Below are 25348 nucleotides of genomic sequence, written 5' to 3' on the forward strand. Positions count from 1 at the left end.
GGAGCCCAAGAGTACAGCAGAACCCTAAGAGCTGGGGGCAGGTAAAATGAGAAAGCAGCCCTACCCCTGAAGAATGGGTAGGAACAGTGCAGGGCCTGGCAGGCAGATGAAAGAAGGCTGAGAAATTCCAGGTGTCTGGGGCACTGATGGTTACCATGGCAACCATAGACCACAAGACAGCCAACATTTAATTGGATTTACATAACTCCCCCTGGCCCATAGAAGTTAAGGTGAGTTCACCTTCAAGCTTAAAACTTCATCTCTGCTATGGACTGAATGTCCATGTCCTCCTCCAAGGGATCTTCCTGACTCAGGGATGGAATCCATGTCTTCTGCGTCTCCTGCATCGGCAGGCAGATTCTTTACCACTGAGGCACCTGGGAAGCCTGGGTCTCTAAGGAAATAGCTGAAAGTAAATGAGGTCATAGGTTGAGGCCCAGATTTGATAGTATCAGTGTTCTTGTAAGAGACAGAGAGCTCTCACTCTTTACACACACACACACACACATATACACAAACATAGGAGACATAGCAAGAAGGCGGCCGTCTGAAAGCCAGAAACAGAGTGCTCACTAGAAACCAAATCAGCCCATCCTGACCTTGGATGTCCAGCCTCTAGAACTGTGAGAAATAAATGTCTGTTGCTTAAGTCATCCAGGTTATGGTTCTGTTGTAGCAGCTGAGACCTACAAAATGGTAAGAGATCCCAGAGGATAGGAAACCAAGCAATCATCAAGCTCAGATGACACTGCCAAGGAAAGAACCAATGAACTTAAAGTTAGGTAAAGAGGAACCATTTAAGCTAAGACATAAGAGGTCAGGGGCTGGGGGTGGGGTTGGGGGGACAGAAAGAGCATCCAACAGCCACAGAAAGCTGGGCCTTAACTAAAATACACTGTTTGCTGTCACCTTTCCATGGGGAATCTTCCCACCACCCATCCACTGCTGTCTCACTAAAGCCCCCTCCCTTTATGTTCTGAAGCCTTATCTTTCAACAAACATCCTGGAGGAACAAAAAACACATGGGGAGTAATCATGATTGCTTATGCTGTGACCTTGAGCAAACCATCATAACAGTTCTCAGGTCTTTTCACTTTGTGACTCAACCACGGGTGACCGTCCATCTCAAAAAAGGTTCAGATACAGTAGCTTTCCAGCGGTGACACAGCCAGCAATTGCCAGAGCTTTCCTTGATCTGGATACAGGCTAAATAAAATCTGCAACAATCAGAAACATTTAATGATAGATTTGTGGTGTGACAGCAATAGGATTTAATAACTTTGATAAGAGCTGAAAATAGGGTTATGATAATTGTGCTGCTTGATGTATCCAAAATTTACCTACTTACTCTGAATAGTTTTTCTGAGATATTAAAAGATAAAATTCTGATCCATTAAACTATTTTTTTTTGCTACAATGGGCCTTGATTATTGATATTTGACAGTTTTAAGGATTGACTGCTGCTGCTGCTGCTAAGTTGCATCAGTCATGTCTGACTCTGTGTGACCCCATAGATGGCAGCCCAGCAGGCTCCCCTGTCCCTGGGATTCTCCAGGCAAGAACACTGGAGTGGATTGCCATTTCCTTCTCCAATGCATGAAAGTGAAAAGTGAAAGTGAAGTTGCTCAGTCGTGTCCGACTCTTCGCGACCCCATGGACTGCAGCCTACCAGGCTCCTCTGTCCATGGGATTTTCCAGGCAAGAGTACTGGAGTGGGGTGCCATTGCCTTCTCCAAGGATTGACTACTGCTGCTGTTGCTAAGTTGCTTCAGTCGTGTCCGACTCTGTGCGACCCCATAGATGGCAGCCCACCAGGCTCCCCCGTCCCTGGGATTCTCCAGGCAAGAACACTGGAGTGGGTTGCCATTTCCTTCTCCAGTGCATGAAAGTGAAAATGGAAATGAAGTCGCTCAGTCATGTCTGACTCAACAGTCCCATGAACTGCAGCCTACCAGGCTCCTCCGTCCATGGGATTTTCCAGCCAAGAGTACTGGAGTGGGTTGCCATTGCCTTCTCCATGAAGGACTGACTACCCAGCCCTAAAATTAAATTGTCAGAGGAGGGCAAATGTGGTTTTCCTGTATGGAAGAGTAGGGAATACAACCCATATGATGGCAAGAGTTCACACTGTGGAATTTTCAGAGCACCTTATACACCCTCAGAAACTAAATTAAAGTGATGGTGAGATAAAAGATTACAGAGGTTCAAAACAAATTCCTCAAACTCTGTTTTGGTTGTGTCCACAAAACACCAATATTTCAATTACCAGAAGAGTGAAGACCAGACATAGAGTTCAGGTGAGCTCACAGGGATCAGGGGAGACTTGGCCCAACCATACCTCCCAGTACACCCTTGAAAATCCAGTACACCCACCCACCAGGCTGTGCTAAGCAACTGGGTCTTCAGAAACACACAGTTGTTTGAATAGGAAGTAGAGAGGCAAATTGGTAGCCAAAAAAGTAAACTCATGAAGTTTTCAGTTCATTGTAATTGTTTTTAGCCTAGATTTCCTTTCTGTAGACCCCTCCTCTCCCCCATTATGGGTTATTAAAGAGTTGCCTGTATTCAATTCAATTCAGCCAATATTGACTTCGTGCCCACTTGCTGTCTGAGATGCAACATTGTTCTCTACACATCACACTGAGAAGAGTCTTGTCATGCACTATTCTCACATGCATAGAACCCCAGTCCTCGTGCCCACACACACAGATAATGAAGACCATGTATTTACAGCTACACATGGTCACACACGTGCAGTTTCCAATCACAAAGGGCACCCAGCACAGCTGTCACCACCGGCTGCCTGCTGAGAAGAACCATAACCACACCAGTCCTGGAGTCCACAGGCCACAGGTATGGAAACACTACTCACCCACCCCTTCCTTGCTCACAATCTCATATCCTGTCACATCCTGGGGTCTCTCAAAAATGGCCCACACAAAGTATCCTATGCCAATGCTAAAATTAGATAATAATTATTAACTGCAAAAATAACTCCCTAGGCACACACACAAGCTCAAAATGGTCACAGACCACAAAAGACCTACTTGTCCCACAGAGGACTGCACACACACAAACACACAGGCAGACATGGATCCTCATATCCACATGCACACACACAGATTGGGTGGGGGGAGGCTCACAGTTGCTCATTCAGCAAATGCATTTTAAGTGCCTATAATGTGATCTTGGCTAGTGCCACATCAGGGCACATACCACACAAATGCTGGCAATGACACTCATGACACCTCAAGTCAGAGGAGCACTCAGGTTGCCTCCAGGGTTCTAGCTCTGCAACCATCCCTGGGGATGCAGGGCAAGTAAAATCAGAGCAGTCTCCAGGGAAGAGGCAGACACAGAACTTCACTCTCTCCCAAACAGCTGGGCGCCACTCCAAATGGGCACTGAGACATTCCTAGGGGCAACCATGACTGCTGGACATGTCCCAACACAAATAAAGAGTGCTTACTGCATGTAGTTGAAAAGAGAATTTGGCAAGCCACTTAAGGTAGGGATTAAGACCCCGGGGCAAGCTGCCTTCTACAGACCACAGCCAGATCCTCATGGTTTCCACTGTACAAAGTAGGACAAAAGTAGAGGAATATTGCTAGGGGCGGGACTCCCCAGCCACCTCCAGACTGCCATCTCACATCCCCTCAGCATCTCCTCCTAAGAAATGTGTGTGTGTCCCACACTTCAGGTGCCCTGCTACCCAGCCCGAAACACCCAGGGACTCTGCTAAACAGACCCCAAGGCTCAGCATGCCATGGTACTCACAGAGCACAGCACCACAAAGACAAATAAGCCTGTGACTTTTAGCCACTGTACACAGCACCTGCAAGAGAAAAGACAGGTCCCAGATCACGCTGATGGCAGTCTTATTTGCATGCACCCACAAAGGTCAAACCTCAGATATCTGCTGAAGCCTTGGGTAATGTCCATCTCAAAGAATTCCACATAGAATTCTTTGAGAATTCTTTCTATAACATGATATGAAGGAGGATACTGCTGAGAACACCAATGACCTGTTGTAAACATACAGCTTCATGAGAAGCAGTTCAGAGGAGGTTACAGGAGGAAACAAAATTAAACCTGAATGTCTGAACACATCTTCTTGTCAGAGATGCTGAAGTTCAAGATTTGGGCCTCTTCACTAGCTTTTTAAAGGCTCTGGTTTTCTGGAAACAAGCTTTATCTTGGCTCTCAGATTCATATTTATCAATTATTTTCCCTTAAGTTTTCTGGAAGGTAAGAATATGGATTTGATCATTGAATAAACATTGACTGAGACATAACCAAACAATTCAAGAAAGAATTTGCAGTGTTGTAACTGGTTGTACCAGCAGAATCCTTTAAGAATTCCTTAAGAGATAATTCAACAGACAATCCAGCCCTCTGTGGACCCCTGATAGTCATCATTACACACTTCTTAATTGTGACCCTCAGGCCTTTGGGCAAATATGGTCCTGGCAGCCATTCCTGGCTTACCTCTGCTCCTTTCACCTCCTCAGGGCCCACCAGACCCCATCTCCTGAAGATATTATCACTGCCCAGTTGCTGGAGAGTGCTCTCCCCTGGTTGCTTCCCTAGGGCAGGCACTGGGGTATTTGTGCTCAGCCCCTGCCAACGTGATCAGCCCCTGCCAAAGATAAGGTGCTGGTATACAGCCTGTGCTTGACACATGTTTGTAGAATGAGAGAAGAAAGTCTATATTGGAACATCTTTTTCGAAATCTTTCTGATCCTTTCAAAATGGCAAAACCTTGTTCTGCATTCTTTTAGATTTAATGAATTTGATGAATAATTATATCATACTTCCAAATTATGATCAATAGTTCCTATTCAAATGGGAATAAAAAATATTTCTTTTTAAAGCATGAAGCATTAATTGAACTATCCTAAACACAAATGTCTTTCTACATAACTGACACATACAGCAGAGCTGACCATCCAAAATAGCTTTTACAAGTTTCAACAATAATGTGTAGTACTTTCGAGACATGTTAAAAAGAATGTCACTAAATCTTTCAGTTAAATGGAAAGTTGGAGGCAACTACTCTATGAATCATAGAAGATAAAACAACTACTGAATGTGAAGGCTTAAATGTACTGATCCCATTTTCCATGCCACAGGATACTTGAAGAACCTCACATCCTCTGGAGTTGTGAGCCAGCATGCTGGAGAAGGCTGTAAACAGTATCAGGGCTTAGCATCACGGTGAATGACAGGGACCAGGAACCTGTTCACATGCTTTCACATAATTCAAATGATTTTAAAGAAGATTAAACTGGATGAATATTTTCCACACCTATAGCTAAGACCAGTCATGGTAAAGAAACTACACATGGCTAGAAGTGAAACCGTTAGGTGTCTTTTCAGGGGGCTCCAAAGAGCTCCTCGTCCTTTATGTCTCAGTGCAGAAAGAATTCAGCGAGAGATAAAGTAATAGATATAAGTGATGTATTAGAATAGGACATTTGTGAGGCTTATAAGTGAGTGGGTGAGACAGTGTCACACGCTGCGAACTCAGTGGGCCATAGTTTTATAATCAAAGGTAAAGTGAGGAAGGGGAGAAGACATCTTTGTCTTTCTTGAGTAAATGTCAAGCTTCCACCATCCTCCTCCAGGTTGAGCAGGGGAGTTTTTCTTGTCTGTATATGATCAAGCTAAATTCACAAATTATTATATTTTTATGTGTGCAGAGAGCATGTTATTGAACTCACTAGGCAGGATGGTGTCTCATGCCACCATTGTTTTATTGTTTTGAGGCATGTCTTGTGCTTCTGTTGCATGGTTTGTTGCTAAAAAGGTCTGCTAGGTTTTGGTTTTGTGGTTAAGCAAACATGCTTTCTTGAGTAATCATTAAAGTACAGGAGTCTCTCACATTTTTTCCACTACATTCCCCAAGTGGGATTTAATTACCTACATCGTCCCTTCACTCTATCCCTATCAGGAGGCATGGTCGAAAAGACATCTCTAAGCATTGGTGGGGGACCTGGGGTCACATTCCTGCCCCTATCCCTCTGCTTCTCTCAAAAACCTGCAAGAAAGTGAAAGTGAAAGACACTCAGTCATGTTTGACTCTTTGTGACCCCATGGACTATACAGTCCATGGAATTCTCCAGGCAAGAATACTGGAGTGGGTAGCCTTTCCCTTCTCCAAAGTATCTTCCCAACCCAGGGATCAAACCCAGGTCTCCCACATTGCGGGTGGATTCTTTACCAACTGAGCCACAAGGGAAGCCCATGCATGACCTCAGGCAAAATCCTTACTTTCTCCGAGGTACCTTCCTTTATCTACCTCTCAGGATTGCCTGTAACATCAACAGGACAAATGAGAGTGGGCCTCTCTGGCTAAAGACAGATACACTTTGGGATGCAGGCTGGTACACTTCTAATCAGCCCTTCAAACAGCTTCAGAAAAGATGGGCCCCCTTATGTAGAGAAATAATAACACTAATATTTGACAGCTTCATGGTGTCCTCTCACCTATCCATGGGTTTTCGCATAGATCATCTTAGTGGAAGCCACAAAAGGCTGTGGAGCAAAGGGAATGCCTTTGTGGCGCAAAGGCAACAAGGAGATAGTTGCATGGACATGCCTGGCCCCTGCTGGCTCCTTAGCTACCTCTGAGCAGATACAGAATGGGGACCTTGGTGGTCCTGGTCCACAAGCTTTATTCTGTTTCTAACACTGCCACTTTCAAACATACGGTTTTCAATAGAACACTTCTTTCTTTTTTTTTTTTTTAATTCTTCTTTCTTTTTTTTTTTAATTTTATTTTTAAACTTTACAATATTGTATTAGTTTTGCCAAACATCGAAATGAATCTGCCACAGGTATACCCGTGCTCCGCATCCTGAACCCTCCTCCCTTCTCCCTCCCCATACTCTCCCTCTGGGCCATCCCAGTACACCAGCCCCAAGCATCCAGCATCGTGCATCGAATCTGGACTGGTGACTCGTCTCATACATGATATTACACATGTTTCAATGCCATTCTGCCAAATCTCCCCACCCTCTCCCTCTCCCACAGAGTCCACAAGACTGATCTATACATCAGTGTCTCTTTTGCTGTCTCGTACACAGGGTTATTGTTACCATCTTTCTAAATTCCATATATATGCATTAGTATACTGTATTGGTATTTTTCTTTCTGGCTTACTTCACACTGTATAATAGGCTCCAGTTTCATCCACCTCATTAGAACTGATTCAAATGTATTCTTTTTAATGGCTGAGTAACACTCCATTGTGTATATGTACCACAGCTTTCTTATCCATTCATCTGCTGATGGGCATCTAGGTTGCTTCCATGTCCTGGCTATTATAAACACTGCTGCGATGAACATTGGGGTACACGTGCCTCTTTCCCTTCTGGTTTCCTCAGTGTGTATGCCCAGCAGTGGGATTGCTGGATCATAAGGCAGTTCTATTTCCAGTTTTTAAGGAATCTCCACACTGTTCTCCATAGTGGCTGTACTAGTTTGCATTCCCACCAACAGTGTAAGAGGGTTCCCTTTTCTCCACACCCTCTCCAGCATTTATTATTTGTAGACTTTTGGATCGCAGCCATTCTGACTGGCATGAAATGGTACCTCATAGTGGTTTTGATTTGCATTTCTCTGATAATGAGTGATGTTGAGCAGAAAAGAACACTTCTTTCAAGTGAATGCTCATGCAGAAGCCCCAGCACACAAAGCAGGGAGAGCACTCCTCCTCTGACCCCTGCAGGTGGTCCTGCGAAATGCCCTCACATCCCCCATGCATGTGCATGCTGTGCCTTCCTACATATGCATGGAGGGCTTGGCCTCTCTCAGACCCACCCAATCCCTTGCCCCTTGTGAGGAAATTAACGAGATGCCACCAGTCTCTCGTCCCATGCTCTCACATCCCATGTTCTGTAAACAATGGCTTTGCATGGGTATGTAACAGCTGAGATCACTTAGAGCACTGCACATATGCCTCACGAGGTACTCGCTTGGCCACGGGCTACTTTTTTCAGGAAATACATATATAAGCTTCACCTGGAAAAGCCCTGAAGGGTTGTGTGCAGTTATGTTATATCTGCTGCTATGGCTGCTGTGCCAGCCAGGAGACACCTTTCCTACAACTCTTCACATTTTCTTCCAGCCTCTTAGCTCGTGCCTTGCCTACCATGGGTTCAGTGAACAGTACACACAGTCAGATTCAGCAAGACAATTGGTGTCACAAACAGGATCAGGGAGAGACCCCTAAAAACACTCTGCTGCATGTGCAGAAACCTTAGTCTCTGGTTATAAATGATAATATCAGCTTCTAGAACACCACAGGGACTATTCTCATCTGCAAACCCTCATGGGCATCAAGACCCCAGCCACACAATAGAAAGGAGTATGGAATGTTAGTCATTAAGGTCCATAATTGGGTTTTCCTGCATCCTTAAAAGCTCCATGCTGGTTCAAATGTGCCCTTATCTATCTTCCAAAGCCTGAAGGAAAAGCAGACTACTTTCCAGGAAAGTACCACCTAGCCTTCCTTCCCTGTCCTTGGGAAGGATGTCCTGAGGGCAAGACCCACTTCCCTGCCCCAGCCCAGTCCCAGGGCATGCGCTGTGTGACCACCACCCCGTGCCAGTGGTGGCGCTCCCAGTCTTCCTACCTCAGCTTGGCAAGACGGAACCTGATGTGAGCACTGTCCAGAAGCTCCCCCTTCTCTAAGAAAGCGGATTCAGAGGAACCTGCCAATTCTCTGCTTAGCAGGGATCTTCCCTCCCACTCAGTTGAGCTGTCCTCCCAAGATTCTTCACCAGTAATGAACTCTGGGTGGCAAACGGGCATGCACCATGACCTGGAAATTGAGGCTTTGTGGTTATTTTCACAGCAACAGTAGCATCTCCAAAACAGTTCATCTCAAAGGTGAGCATAAAATGTGAAATCAACCCTGGTTTTTAAAAGGACCATAAACATTGTAACAGTGTCAAGCTGGTAGGAACAGATCTTTCTTGACATCACAGACCCTTGACTTCAGGGAAATCTTCTGGGGTCACACAATCTTCAAAATAAACTGTGGCCCCTCAAGAAACATCAACTTGTTCTGAGTTTGGAATTTTCCAGTAAACCTTTTTCTGGCTCAGACCACCTCTAGTGCATTTCAATTTTTGCTTTCTCTTTGACTGTGCTGGAGTTCCCAACACCTGGTTCTGTTATACTCATCCTGAAGCACAATGAGTGATGTTAGCCTTCCCTCCTCTGTACTAGGCATCTTTCTGTAATGGAGCTGTAGAGAAGATTGTCTACATTGTTTTCCTGCCCAACATCTACAGGAGCAGGAATGAGGAACATCAGTGCTGGATTAGATGGACCCAAGAACAAGACCTCTACCTAGAAGGATGGATCAAGGGGGATCATAAATTTTTACCAAAATTACATGTGGATACATTGTTTACTTTTATTGAATCCTTGAGCTTCTAAACAAGTCCTTCAGTACAGATTCTCAGTCAGCACTTGCCTCTAGTAAGGCTGCTCCAAAGCCCTGAATTCCCCTGTATTGCATGGAATACTTGTGGGATGGCAATATTGACACAATAGCCACAACTATTATGTTATGCCTCTCAAACCCAGCTAGCTCAATTGGGCATTGTGATTCTCCTGAACCCTTATCACTGCTTTAGGACTTGTTCACAACAAGAAAAAAAGTTTTATTCATAAGGAGAAGCTCAAAGATGCAAACTAGGCTATGTGAAACCCATATGTAATATCCATATTCTGCTTCCCAACTGTGATGTGAGACAGAGCTCAGCACCCCAAGGCCTCTGTGTTCCAAGACCAGGATAAAAGCTTTCATGTTCTTGAGTTCTTGGTTTTCTAGAGAATCACGAGTTGAAAATGTCTCAGGCCTTAACAGTTTACCAAGTAATTCAAAGGAAAGCATTAAAGGGAATGGATGGGTGAAGTGTTCATTTTCAAAGTTACTCATTAGGAGAGATGAGAGTTGTTATCTCCCTGGTGGCAGAGGCCTTGCTAGGTGCTGGGATGGGATGAAGAGGACTCAGGCTGGCAGGCATAATCACAGGTAACACAAGGACAAGTTCCAAAGTCAGGACATGCATTTGGTGTTTGAGAGCAAAGAAGGAGCATTGACTCTTGAATGAGCTGTGGAGGAACCAAGGTTTTACAAAGGAGGTGACATTTGAGCCCCCTTAAACTTGAGTGGGCCTGACCTGGAGAACCAAGGAGGACAGGAGTTCCCTCTCATAAAATGGACTCAGTGGGAACTTTTTCAGGGAAACACAACTTGTCATCAAGAGTTTCCTGGAAGAAGCCAGATTGGCTCTGCATTGGAAGGTGACAATCAAGATTCCTATACCCTATCAAGTTCCCATGAACTTGAGTCTTTGGACAATGAGACCAGGAACCCACATGGCATATGAGCACCCTCAAATTCTGATGCACCCTAAATGGTGAAGGCTCCCAAACAGTTACAGACAGAGCTAGGGAGAAGGTGGGAAGTTCCTCAGAGGCTGTGGGAGGGAGGCTGAGTGCAAGGGTCAGTGGGCAGGAAAAGAAGGTCCAGGACAATGTCCCAAGATTGTAATGTGTGAGCAATCAGAGAACACCAATGAGGTGACTCAGGTTTCTGGAAGTTTGCCTGCAGAAGGAAGGGGAGATGAATTGGAGGACTGAGTTAGGGTTCTTCACCCTAAGGGAGACAGTCTGTAACTCATCCTACAGAGCAGCTCTGCTTATTGGTTTCAGAACCAGGCAGGTTTATCTTCAAAAGGAACTTATAAGAAGTAGAGTTTTCTTTCAAATCATACATTTTAAACTTAATAATTATTGACATTGAGTTAGGTAATTCTTTATTGTGGGGAGGTGTTCTGCGCATTGCAGTATGTTTAGCAGCATTCCTGCCCTCTACCATAAATGCTAGTAGTACTGCTTCCCCATTTATGACAACAGAAACATCTCCTGACAGCGCCAACCTCAGCCACAGTTGAGAAGCCCTGACCTCTTGATACAGCCTGTCAGAGCTATGTGCATGCATGAGTGTGTACATATGCTATGCACTCATGGCAGGGTTATGCTCAAGGTTATTTGGAAATTCATTAGGCACAGAATACAACTACTAGAATCATGAACACATACTGAATTGACAAGGATCTAGCAGAGACCAAACATGTCAGGTAAAAACTCATCTTATTCTCCAGCATGAGTGTAATGAGCATAAGGGTAATGCTCAGAGATTTCTTAATTTCATAAGAAGAAAGAAAAGGGAAAAAAAAAAAAAAAAAAACTCACCCTTTTTCTTGTGAGAAATTCCTCAGCAAAGGAGTGTTTTCTGTAAAGCAGGGTTCTTTAGACCTGGAGCTGAAGACTTGGGAGAAAGGAGGGTGAGACCTGAAAGACACAGTGAAGGAAGGGATCATTAACAAAAACTGAAGGATGTGTTCACTGGTGGTTACAGCTAGATCCAAGAATGTGCCCCAAGAATCAGTGGTAAACTTCACATGTTATATCTGAGTTGTAAAAAGTTGGAGTTTAAGATAATTAGAGACAATTTTCTACCCCAGGCTAAACCACACTAGAAATACAAACAGAAATTCACACAGACTAGATGCTGTGGGGTCAATACTTTTGGGCTCACTTTAGTGTTATAATAGAGTCCAGTCATGTTTGCCATTCCATGCAGTTTTTCCTCACAAAAGCCATGTTGCCAAGGGTTCCCAGCGCATTTGCCAAAACTGCTTACCCAAGTTGACCAACTCTGCCAGAGTACATGGTCGATATGTCATGAATCAGTCACACTGGGGGCCCCTTGAGGATGACCCCCTGGGCCACAGCAGTGTGCATATACATGAGCTCCACCCCTAGAAAGCACTGACATACTAGTGCTGCATCATGGCTGTGTCCATTAAGTCAGGCACAAGAGGAGAGAATATAGCATGTCTCCTGCTATGGCTACTGCACCAGCCATGGGAGAATACTGCTGTGCTTCACTTTCTGCAGCATAATGGATCTCACTGCCAAGCAGGGACCCAAGGTCTCATAACGTTCATCATCTCTGTCAGTTACTGCCTCTCTGTCAGAGATGCTGGGTTCTTCAGAGCCACAGGGTTCTTGCTGTAGTGCCAATATACATTGCTCTAGTTCTTACAAGTGTCTTTGCACATTGAGCACTGGTGCAACATCGCATAGGGCACAATTCATATTCGCCTTCAGGACAGTCAGGAAAATCCACCCCATGGTACCAGTGATAGTCCATGCTGCCTTGTTCAGCTAATGGGAGTTCAACCATACACTCAGGTAGAGTTGGTCAATTTGAGTAAACAGTTTTGGCAAATGCATCGGGAACGCTTGGCAACATGGCTTTTGTGACTTTGGGACACAGGGATGGGCCCAGCATCTGTGGGGGTTTTGTGGGTCCTTATTGAGAGAAGTAGAGGGATGGCATGAAAGATGCCATTTTGAAAGTCAAAAGACTCCCAAAGGAGGCCTGAGCTGGCAGGAGTCCCATCCAGTTTACAAGGATGCAAAAGTGGACTGATTTGTGCAGAGGTATACTGTAAAGGCTGTGTCTTATGTAGAACAGTGTACAGTCAAGGCTGTCTCCTGTGATGTAGGTTTAGTAGAACAGTGTACTATAAAGGCTGTGTCCTGTCATGTAGGGTTAAGAGAACAGTGTACTGTAGAGGCTGTGTGCTGTGCTCTACGTTTAGTAGAACAGTGCACTGTACAGGCTGTATCCTGTGATGTAGGTTGGTAGAACAGTGTACTATAAAGGCTGTGTGTTGTCATGTAGGTTTAGTAGAACAGTGTTCTGTCAAGGCTGTGTCCTGTGATGTAGGTTTAGTAGAACAGTGTACTGTAAAGGCTGTGTGCTGTGATGTAGGTTTAGTAGAACCCTGTGCTGTACAGGCTATGTCTTGTGATGTAGGTTTAGTAGAAGAGTGTACCATAACCACTGTTGTCTGTGATGTAGATTTAGTACAACAGTGTACTGTAAAGGCTGTCTCCTGTGATGTAGGTTTATTAGAACAGTTTGCTGCAAAGGCTGTCTTGTGAAGTAGGTTTCATAGAACAGTGTACTGTACAGGCTGTGTCCTGTGATGTAGGTTTAGTAGAACAGTGTACTGTAAATGCTGTCTCCTGTGATGTAGGTTTTGTAGAACACTGTGCTGTAAAGGTTGTTTCCTGTGACGTAGGTTTAGTAGAACAGTGTACCATAGGGCTGTTTCCTGTGATGTAGATTTAGAACTGTGTACTCTAAAGGCTGAGTCCTGTGATGTAGATTAGTAGAACAGTGTATTGTAAATGATGTGTCCTGTGATATAGGTTTAGTAGAACAGTGTAGTGTACAGGCTGTGTGCTGTGATGTAGGTTTAGTAGAACCCTGTGCTGCACAGGCTGTGTCCTGTGATGTAGGTTTCATAGAACAGTGTACTGTAAAGGCTGTGTGCTGTGATGTATGTTTAGTAGAACACTGTGCTGTAAGGGCTCTGTCCTGTGATGTAGGTTTAGGAGAACAATGTGCTGTAAAGGCTGTGTCCTGTGATGTAGGGTTAGGAGAACAGTGTGCCGTAAAGGCTGTGTGTCATGATGTATGTTTAATAGATCAGTGAACTGTACAGGCCGTGTCCTGTGATTATAGGTTTAGTAGAACAGTGTACTGTACAGGCCGTGTCCTGTGATGTAGGGTTAGGACAACAGTGTGCTGTAAAGGCTGTGTGCTGTGATGTATGTTTAATAGATCAGTGTACTGTACAGGCCATGTCTTGTGATGTAGGTTTAGTAGAATAGTGTGCTGTCAAGGCTGTGTCATGTGATATAGGTTTAGCAGGACTGTGTACTGTAAAGGCTGAGTGCTATGATGTAGGTTTAGTAGAACACTATACTATAAAGGCTGTGTCCTGTGAGGTAGGTTTAGGAGAACAGTGTGCTGTAAAGGCTGTGTCCTGTGATATAGGGTTAGGAGAACAGTGTGCCATAAAGGCTGTGTGCTGTGATGTATGTTTAATAGATCAGTGTACTGTACAGGCCACGTCCTGTGATATAGGTTTAGTAGAACAGTGTGCTGTCAAGGCTATATCATGTGATATATGTTTAGTAGGACTGTGTACTGTACAGGCTGTGTGCTGTGATGTGCTACTACCCTCTGATTCTCTTGCAGATTTAAAACAGTGTGAAAGTATTCGGAACCTTTGGGTGGGCTGTGAATGCCACTAAAATCTCCACCTTGAAGCAGTTGGTGCAGCACCTGTAGGGGGTTTTATGGGTCCTTAATAAAATTCCGCAGGAGTGGAGTTGCCCCTGTAGAGGTTTTCCCGCAATTTCACAAGGACAGATGGTGGAATGGACCTGGCTGCATAAAATAAAGGTGCTCCACATGTGGTGACTGGCTTTTCCAGCCCCATGAGGGCAAGGACTTCAACATGAGTTCCAGGTGATACCTGGCATTGGGTTTTGTTTTGTATCAGGGGTGTAACTGATTGTTGTTGTAGTTTCTGCTGTAGCAAGATGTAAATCCAAGGGTCAGTGTTACTTGCCAAGGGAACATCACAGAAGATGGACTGCACATAGAATGTGAAGCGAGAGCAAATTGGCCAAGAAGGCTTGTTCAGGCTTTCATCCCATGTTTTGTAAATAGTGACTATGCTGACTCATTGGAAAAGACCCTGATGCTGGGAAAGATTGAGGGCAGGAGGAGAAGGGGACGACAGAGGATGAGATGGTTGGATGGCATCACTGACTCGATCAACATGGATTTGAGTGGACTCCGGGAGCTGGTGATGGACAGGGAGGCCTGGCATGCTGCAGTTCATGGGGTCTCAAAGAGTAGGACACGACTGGGCAACTGAACTGAACTGACTATGTAACAGTTGAGATCGTTTATGTACCTCACATCACGAGGTACTTGCTTGGTCACAGGTTGTGTGAGGTAGACATATACATGAGCTCAATCTCTGGGTCAAGAAGATTCCCTTGAGTAGGAAATGGCAACCTACTCCAGTATTCTTGCCTGGAAAATTTCATGGACAGAGGAGCCTGACGGGTTATAGTCCATGGGGTTGCAAAGAGCTGGACATAACTGAGCATGCACACACTTCACATGCACATAACAGAGAGCTACCACCAGCTCTGAAAAACTCTAGACTCTGTAGCCAGAGACCCCAGGATTCAGCTTGGCCCACCAGTGGACTGACACCAGCTCTGGGACCCCCAGGGTCCTAGAACCAAAGACTCCAGCACCCTGGTCTACCCACTAGCAGTCCAGCACTAGCCCTGGGACTCCCTAGGCCTAAGTGCCACCCACCAGCAAAATAACACTAGCTCCACTAGCCCCACCAGCCCAGACCAGCCATCAATAAGCCAACACTAGATCCAGGATCTTTGATCTTTTTTTAAAAGAGAAGTTAGTCTTTAATTTCTTGTTTCATAAATAAACTGGCTAAATTGATTGCTTTTTGATGATTAGTTAAAGAGACCAAATCCCATGTCTTCATCCAAATACTCCAACTCTTTCTTTGGTTCAACTTTGTGGCTTTGGCAGCAGCAGAAACAACAGTAGTTACAGCACTAGCCCTGTGACACTTTGGAGCTCTTCAGCCATCTACCATGTGACCCAGCCACACCCATCAACTTCCAGGGCAGGGCCTGGCAATCAGCAGACCAGAGGCCAACCACACCTACCAGACCAACCACAGTAGTCATCTCATTACAACAGAAGGACTCACACAGCCCACCCTGGGAGCATCCATAGTGCATTTGGCTCTGGTGACCAGAACGAGTAGACTTCTGGGACACATAAGCATATCTCCTACATAAAGCCACTTCTCTAAGACACAAAAGTGTAAGCATTCTACTTAATGCTTTGAAATAAAAGTATAGAATTAATAAAAATGAAATAACAGAGGAATATATTCCAAAATGATGGAACAAGATAAAACGCCAGAAGAACAAAGCAAAGTGGAGATAACCAATCTACCTAATAGAGTTTCCATGAAAATGACCATAAACATGCTCAACACATTTAGAAGAATGGATGAACACAGTGAGAAGTTTAAGAAAAACAGAAATTATAAAGAAAAATCAACCATAATTGAAGGATAACTTAAACAAAAATACACCAAAAGAAATTTTGCAATATATTAGGTGATACAGAGGAGCAGATAAGTGAACTGAAAGAGTAGTGAGAATCATGCAAGCTGAATATAAAAAAGAAAAAAGAATTTTAAAAATGGAGAGACTTCTGGGACAGCATCAACATACTAACGTTCACATTATAGGATTCCAAGAAGGAGAGAGAAAGTGGCAGAGAACTTATTTGAAGACATAGTAATTGAAAACATTTCTAACCTGGAAAAGGAAACAGACATTCAAGTCCAAGAAGCCCAGAAAGTTCCAAATAGGATCAACCCAAAGAGATCCAACCAAGACACATTGTAATTAAAATGACAAAAATTAAAGATGAGTCGAGAATATTAAAAATAGCAAAGGAAAAACAACTAGTAATGTATGAGGAAACTCACACAAGACCATCAGCTGATTTTTTAGCAGAAGCTATGCGGTCCAAAAGAGAATGACTTGATATATTCAAAGTGATGAAAGTGAAAAACCACAACCAAGAATACTCTACCTGGCAAGGCTTTCATTCAGATTTGATGGAGAGATCAAAAAATTTACAGACAAGCAAAATCTAGAGGAGTTCGGCACCATCAAACCAGCCTTACAAGAATTATTTAAGGGACTTCTCTAAACAAAAAGGAAAGGCCACAACTAGAAATATGAAAATTACTGAAGGATAAATCTCATTGGCTAAGGCAAATATACACTTAATGTAATAGATCAACTACTTATAAAGATAGTAATAGTTTAAAAGACAAAAGTAATAAAATCATCAATGTCCACAATTAGTTAAAGGATACACAAAGCTAAAGGATACAAAATATGATGTCAAAATGTAAAAGTTGAGAGGAGAGTAAAAATGCAGTGTTGTTAAAAACATTCAAACTTAAGAGATTAATAAACTAAAGTAACCATGTATATATAGATAGATTGCTCCATATAAAACTCCATAAATAACCAAAAATCTACAATAGATACATAAAAGATAAAAAAACAAAAACACCATATATAGTCATCAGATCAAAAGTAAAGAGTTTTAAAAAAGAAAAGAACAAAAAGAACCACAAAAATGACCCCAAAACAATTAACATCATAAAAGTGTAATAAGTACATACCTATCAATAACTACTTAAAAAATAAATGGATTAAATGTTCCAATCTAAGAATGTAAAGAGCCTGAATGTATATTAAAACAAGACCCATATATATTCTGCCTACCAGAGACTCATTTCTAAAGACACACAAAGACTGAAAGGGAACAGGAAAAAAAGTATCCTATGCAAATGGAAACAAAAAGAAAACCAAGGTAGGAAAACTTAAACAAAATAGACTTCAAAACAAAGAGCTGTCATAAAAGACAAAGAATGATATTACATAATGATCAAGGAATTAACCCAAGAAGAAAATGTAGCAATTGTAAATATATGCATTCAACGTAAGGTTGCCTAAATACATACATCAAATATTAACAGATATAAAGGGAGATACTGACAGTAACACAATAATACTAGAGAACATTAACACCCCACTTAGATCAATGAACAGACCATCCAGACAGATTATCAATAAGGAAATGCTGGCCTTAAACAACATATTAAACCAAATGGATTTAATAGATATCCATAGGACATTCCATCCCAAAGCACCAGAATATACATTCTTTTCAAGTGCACATGGGACTTTCTCCAGGATAGTTCACATGCTAGGTCACAAAACAATTTCAGTAAATGTAAGAAGACTGAAATCATCTTTGCCAACCACAGCACTATGAGACTAGAAATCAACTACAAGGAGAAAAAGAACAAAAAACCTGCAAGAAATACAAACACATAGAAACTAACCAATATGTTACTAAATAACCAATGGATCACTGGAAAAATCAAAGAGCAAATAAAAAAATACCTGGAGACAAATGAAAACAGAAACACAATGATCCAATATCCATGAGATGCAGCAAAAGCCATTATAAGAGTGAAGTTTATAAAGAGAGATGCCTACTTCAGTATAGCAGAAAAGTCCCAAATAAACAATATAAGCTTATGCTTAATGGAACTAGAAAAATATGTACAAAACCCAATGTTAGTAAAAGGAAGGAAATAATAAAGATCAATGCAGAAATAAATGAAATAAAAAACAAAATAAGCCAATAAAAAGATCAATGAAATTAAGAACTGGTTCTTTGAAAAGATTACAAAATTGACAAACCTTTAGCCAAACTTATCAAGAAAACAAAGAGAGGGCCAAAGTCAATAAAATCAGAAATGAGAAAAGAAGTGACAGAAATACAGAAGATCATAAGAGATTACTACAAACAATGAAACAACCTAGAAGAAATGGACAAATTCCTATAAGTGTACAATCTCCAAAGACTGAATGAATAAGAAATATGAACAGATAAATTATCAGTAATGAAACTGAATTAGTAATTTTAAAAAATTCCCAAAAAACAAAATCCCATGACCAGATGGCTTCACAGGCCAATTCTACCAAAGATTTAAGGAAGAATTAACATCTATCCTCTCAAATTATTCTTTAAAACTGCAGAGGAAGAAAACGTCTGGACTCTTTCTACAAGGCCAACATCACTCTGATACCAAAACTAGGCAATGATAGCTTTTAAAATTAAAATAAGAAAATTAAAAGCCAATATCACTAGTGAACAGAGATACAAAATCCTCAAAAAAATATTAACAAACCAAATTCAAAAATACATTAATAAGATCATGCATGATAATCAAGTGAGTATCCCAGGAATGCAAGGATGGAAAAATCAATCATACATCAATTATACATCACATTAACAAACTGAAGAATAAAAATTATATGACCACATCAATAGATGCAGGAAAAAGCTTTTGACAAAATTCAACATCTATTCATGATAAAAACTCTGAACAAAGTGAGTATGGAGGAAACATACATAAACATAGAAAAGGCCATATATGAAAAGCCCACAGCTAATATCTTTCTCAATGGTAAAAGCTGAGAGCATTACTTCTAACTTCAGGAACAAGACAAGGATGCCCCCTTGAACCTCTTTTATTCAACACAGTGTTGAAATTCATAGCTACAGCAACCAGACAAGAAAAAAATTTTTAATGCAAATGGAAAATGTAGAAAGAAAACTGTCACTGCAGAAGACATGATACCATAAATAGAAAATCCTACATATGCCATCAAAAAACTACTGGAACTCATCAATGAATTTGATAAAGTGGCAAGATATAAAATTAATATACAGGAATCTGTTCATTTCTATATACTAACAACAAACTATAAAGAAGGCAGAGTGCTGAAGAATTTATTCTTCTGAACTGTGGTGCTAGAGAAACTCTTGAGAGTCCCTTGGACAACAAGGAGATCAAACCAGTCAATCCTAAAGGAAATCAACCCTGAATATTCATTGGAAGGACTGATGCTGAAGCTGAAGCTCCAATACTTTGGCTACCTAATGTGAAGAGCCTACTCATTGGAAAAGATCCTTATGCTGGGAAAGACTGAAGGCAAAAGGAGAAGAGGGTAGAATAAGATGATATGGTTGGATGGCCATTGATCAACAACTCAATGGATAAGAGTTTGAGCAAACTCAGGGAAATAGTGAAGGACAGGGAAGCCTGGTGTGCTGTAGTCCATGGGGTCACAAAGAGTCAGACACAACTTAGCGACAGAACAATGACCAACAACAAACTATCAGAAAGAGAAAACAAGAAAACAATACCATTTACAATTGAATCAAAAAGACTAAAACATCTAGGAATGACTCTAGCCAAGAAGGTAAAAGACCCACACTTATTAATGAAAGATATTCAAGATGACACAAACAAATGGAAAGATATATTGTGCTCATGGATTGGAAAAAATAATATTGCTAAAATGACCCAAGTATTAATGTTAATATTACCCAAGGCAATCTACAGATTCAATGTAAGACCTATCAAAATACCAATAGTATTTCCCATAGAATTTGAACAAATAATTCTAAAATTTGGATGGAAACATAAAAACCCCTCAATAGCCAAAACAAACTCTAAAAAGAGCAAAACTGGTGTATCACACTTCTTGGCTTCAAACTATACTACAAACCTACAAAAATCAAAACAGCATGGTACTAGCACACACACACACACACAAAAGATACATAGCTCAATCAAACAGAAGAAATGAAAAGCTCAAATGGGCAATTAATCTATTATAAAAGAAGCAAGAGTATACAATGGGGAAAAGATAACCTCTTCAATAAATAATAGTGGGAAAACTGTACCTCTACAAGCAAAAAAAAAAAAAAAAAATCAAACGACTACTTCCTCATTCCTAGTACAAAAAAAAAAAAAAAAAATGAATTAAAGACTAAAATCCAGGGCCTGAAATCATAAAATTCTAGAAGAAAACATAAGCAGTATGCTCACTGACATCTGTCTTGGCAATGTTTGGGGGATATGTCTTCTCAGACAAGGGAAACAAAAGGAAAAAATAAATGTACACATCAAAGCTTTTGCACAGTGAAAGAATCTATCAACAAAACAAAAAGGCCACCTACTTAATGGGAGAAGATATTTGCAAATGATACATCCAAAAAGGAGTTAATATCCAAAATATAAAAAGAATTCACCAGCTCAACATCAAAAAACCAAACAATCTGATTAAAAAATGAGCAGAGTACCTGAATAGATAATTTTCCAAAGAAGACATACAGATGCCCAACAGACACGTGAAAAGATGCTCAACATCACTCATCATCAGGGAAATGCAAATCGAAACCACAAAATGAGATATCATCTCAGGCTTGTCAGAACGGCTGTCATCAAAAGTCTGCAAATATCAATTGTTGGTAAGGATGTAGAGAAAAGGGAACCCGCATACACTGTTGGTGGGAATGTAAAATGATAGAGCCATTATGGAAAACAGTATGGAATTTGCTTTATTAAACTAAACTAAAAATGTGTGTGTGTGTGTGTGTGGGTGTGTGCTCCATTGTGTCCAACTGTCTGCAGTCCAATGGACTGTAGCCCACCAGGCTCCTCTGTCCATGGACTTTTCCAGAAGAGAGTACTGGAGTGGGTTGCCATTTCCTATCCCACAGGATCTTCCTGACCCAGGGATCAAACTCATGTCTCTTGTGTCTTCTATGTGGGCAGGCAGATTCATCCACTTTTGTGACATACTCCATGTGTTCACGTCCGTGTGTGATCCCATCCCCTACATTGTGGGCGCAACCTAGTGACTCATCCTAACAGAACACAGCAAGAATGATGGGGAGTTACTTCTATGATTAGGTTACAAAGGACTGTCTCTCATGCTAGCCTTGATGGAGCAGGCCACCTGGCAAGGGACTGAGGACCTTAGACCATCTGCCCAGGAAGAACTAAGTCCAGCCAACAATGATGAGTTTGGAAGCAGACCCTACCCACTTGAACGACGGTCAGCCTCTGCTGACAACTTATTCTCAGCCTGTGAAAGACCCTTAGGTGGAGGATCCAGCTAAGCAATGCTCAGATTTCTGACTCACAAAACTGTAAGGAAACAAATGTGTCATTTTAAGATGCTGAATTTTGGAATATGTAGACCCAGGTTCAATCCTTGGGTGGAGAACATCCCCAGGAGAAGGGAATGGCAACCCACTCCAGTATTCTTGCCTGGAGAATTCCATGGGCAGAGGAGCCTGGCGGGCTATAGTTCATGGGGTTGCAAAGAGTCAGACATGACTGAGTGACTAATAGGTTATCTGATACTAGATAACTAACATACTCTTCTTTCCTGTATATCTATATCCTAGTGTTAATAGCTCTTAAGAAAATACTTACTAACCAGTTTGTACACAGTTGATGAGACCGATCTGATTTCTATCTTTATTACCTTTTGGATTTACATTAGCCACATTTTAGAAACAGCATTCATTCAAAACACGCCAGGAAAGTGATCTAGTGCTGGAATGAGTCTTGCAGAACATCTGGAAATTTTTCCCACAAAAAAATGTAAGGGAACTATGCTCATGGAAATCCAGTATTTGTGAATTCCACATTTATAAGATAAAACTGTTTTAAACTCACCTCCGCTCCTTGAGGAATGAGCCAAAATCCTGGTCCACAGTAGCCCAGCAGCTCTGCCCAGCAGCCCCATTGTGGTAGGGGCTCAGGGAATCTGCCCTGCCAACTCCTTGCTGTGGCCTGCGGTTGCTGGTGTTGAGTTCCACCAGCCCTGAGCCTCCCAGGCCAGCACTCGTGGGAGCAGATGTCTGATGTAGCTCCATCTCCAGCCTGCCAGAGGCCAGCCTGCCATCTTTGTTCTCTAGGTGCATGTTTCTGTTGCAACTCTTCTCACTGGGGTCAAACAGAAAGAAACTGCTGTTGATAAAAAGCAAACTGGGAATATCATTTGCACCTTGAGGAATTTATACTACTGAATGGTATAGTAAAAAGACCTCTTATAACAAGAACTTTATCATGTTTCAGCATTCTAATATCTAATATTATATTCCAATGTATGCTCATCTCCAAGGATGAATATTTTAGCATATTTCACACTAGCAGTGACCTAACTATTCAACAACAGAGTATTAATTAGGGTAAATTGTGATACTTTCAGAGAAGGCAATGGCAACCCACTCCAGTACTCTTGCCTGGCAAATTCCATGGACAGAGGAGCCTGGTAGGCTGCAGTCCATGGGGTCGCTAAGAGTCAGACACGACTGAGCAACTTCACTTTCACTTTTCACTTTCATGCATTGGAGGAGGAAATGGCAACCCACTCCAGTGTTCTTGCCTGGAGAATCCCATGGACAGAGGAGCCTGGAGGGCTGCCGTCTATGGAGTCGCACAGAGTTGGACATGACTGAAGCGACTTAGCAGCAGCAGCATCAGTGATACTTTCACAGTATAAAACACTATTCAAAAATAAACATCCTCTAAAGATGTTGATCATGGGAAATGTTTAAAATGTGGTAAACACCACTGGTATAATGGGATATATCTCTTGGAATAAATAAGTTGCAGAGAGGAGGCCAATTCTTACTCCACATTGGAAATTTCCTTTGACTTGCTTTTCATTGCTTTTGTTATTATAATCATACATAATTGCCGAGGACCAGCCCCGGCTGATTCAGGGTATTCGAAGGAGAGACGGCATAGGCGAAGATCAGGAAACAATTGCTTAATTAAATGTTAATTAAGGATATAAAGAGTAATAGAATGAGGATAGCTCAGTAGGAAAATTCAGTGGAGAAAAGAGGCTGAAATAAGGATAGCTCAGTGAGGAAATTCAGTGGAGAAAAGAGGCTGAATAATTCAGCCAGAAGGTAAGAGAAAGAACGACATGGTGAGACCAAGTTTCGGTGAACAAGGCCCGCACTTTATTATCCAAAGTAGTTTTTATACCTTAAGTTATGCATAGAGGATAATGGGGGAAGGGGTAGAGTCTTGCAGCAAACCAGGCTTTCTTCCTGCAAACTTATCATATGCAAAAGCTTAGGTGATTTGCATCATCTTCTGGCCCAGAGGCCTGTTAACATTTTAAGACCTTTTCTTCAGAAAACTTATTTTTCTCTAAAGGTGATTGGTCAGGAGCCACTCTCCAAAAGCATTAGATAAAGTTGCATTCCTACAGCGCAAAGGTGTGGTGGGCTATAACAAGAAAAAGAATTAACTCAAGGGTCCCAGGTTACAAACATTAAAGCTACTACTTACACCAATTATATTAATCAATACACTGCCAGGGACACAGCAGGTAAGGGATATGGAAACTTAGCAGCAAACATTGGCCCAACAAGTGAAAATCCCTTCACCAATACAATTTCTAATCAATCTTTTAACTACTCAAAAGAATCTGTGTTTACACAGTTTAGAACATCTCCTGCCTCTCACAGTTGGGAGGCTCTGAACAATCACATGTGGCCGGAAAAACCTATTCAGGCAGGCTAGAGGATTTCCAAAGGAGTTTGTAGGTTAAACACTGTCACACCCAGGAATTATTAACTGGAGCTGTAAGCTAACTTTTTTCAGAGAGGTAGTGGGGGACAGCCCCCCATAAAGTCAGAGGTGTAGGTGAAAGCACAAAGCAGAAAGTAGGCAGACTCTGGTTTTGGGGGTAGATTGCTCGAGAATTTCCAGGGAGACTCCTGAGGCTTGATCCCGCCTTTGCGTATGCCAAGCCTCTTTCCTCATGACCTTTGCCAGAGGCGGAGCTTGCTCCCCGCACATAATGGCTTGCCTCAAAGAACCCTGCCTGACTGTAAACTAAAGTGCCTTTGTTCGGCTCATGAGAGACATCTGTCCCTGCCCACCTGTGAATAGGAGATTAACACACCCCTTCCTCTCCCCTAGAGATGTTTTGCAAGATTGAATACCCTTTCATTTTACTCCCTCACTGCCTTTCCCTCTTTATTCTGCCTTTCAACTTTATTTCCTCATTGCTTTTTCTCTCTGACTCTACAAAAGAACCCAACAAGTTGGTTATTTTGAGGCACGAGCCTGCCATCTTCCCAGTCAGCTGGCTCCCTGAATAAAGTGTCTTCCTTGTCTTAACATCTTGCTTGTATTTATTGGCCCATCATGAGGCAAGTTTTGCCAAGTCCAAGCTTGGTAAAACCTAGAATATACATAGAACAGAAGACCAGAAGGTCATAGCCTCCAAAGTATGGCTACTTCTGTGTGATAGAGATACAGATGATTAGGGCTTTGTTGTCTTTATCTAGGATGTGACTTTAACAATTTTGCATCTAGCAAATTAATACTCTTGCAGTAAGAAAACAATAATGAAGTAGGAGATAGAAGGTCTCCAGGTTAGAAATTTATAGCCAGCCTTCTGCTTGCATTCTTGAGATAAGAGATAGGTGGGCTTCAGTTGAGGTATTTACAATTAGCCAGCCTCCTCTTTGCATTTCTTGAGATAAGAGATAGATAGTCTCCAGTTGCAGAAGTTACAGCCAGCAGAAGAAACAAGGTAAATAGCCAATCTTTGTCTCTTACCTCAAGGGAATAATCACGGCAAGGACAAAGAAAGGAAACAACCCTGTCTGATAAGGGAGACACTACACAGACACTACCCTGGAGAAGGAAATGGCAACCCACTCCAGTATTCTTGCCTGGAGAATCCCATGGACGGAGGAGCCTGGGGGGCTACAGTCCACTGGTTCCCAAAGAGTCGGACACGACTGAGTGACTTCACTCACACATGTAAAAGGCTCCTTGGAGTCAAAAGTCAGAGGATTAATTCCAGGCCATAATGAGTCTTGCTCCTCCCAGAAGCCTTCACT

The 25348-nt window shown here is 42.1% G+C and overlaps 1 protein-coding gene across 4 annotated transcripts in view; it reads right to left on the reverse strand.

Moving 5' to 3' along the window:
- Positions 1-25348, reverse strand: part of OCA2 (OCA2 melanosomal transmembrane protein) — a 280525-nt gene that overhangs the window by 225035 nt on the left and 30142 nt on the right. For all 4 annotated transcript variants that reach the window (XM_059877646.1, XM_024979497.2, XM_024979496.2 and 1 more), the window contains exons 2-6: positions 22149-22418; positions 11278-11376; positions 8639-8827; positions 3778-3835; positions 1145-1217 (exon numbers count right to left, since the gene is read on the reverse strand). In XM_059877646.1, the coding sequence (XP_059733629.1) occupies positions 1145-1217; positions 3778-3835; positions 8639-8827; positions 11278-11376; positions 22149-22396 (667 nt within the window). In that variant the 5' untranslated portion in view covers positions 22397-22418. The remainder of the gene's footprint in view (positions 1-1144; positions 1218-3777; positions 3836-8638; positions 8828-11277; positions 11377-22148; positions 22419-25348) is intronic.

The sequence above is a fragment of the Bos taurus genome, chromosome 2 (genome assembly GCF_002263795.3).
Source record: "Bos taurus isolate L1 Dominette 01449 registration number 42190680 breed Hereford chromosome 2, ARS-UCD2.0, whole genome shotgun sequence".
Lineage (NCBI taxonomy): Eukaryota > Metazoa > Chordata > Mammalia > Artiodactyla > Bovidae > Bos > Bos taurus.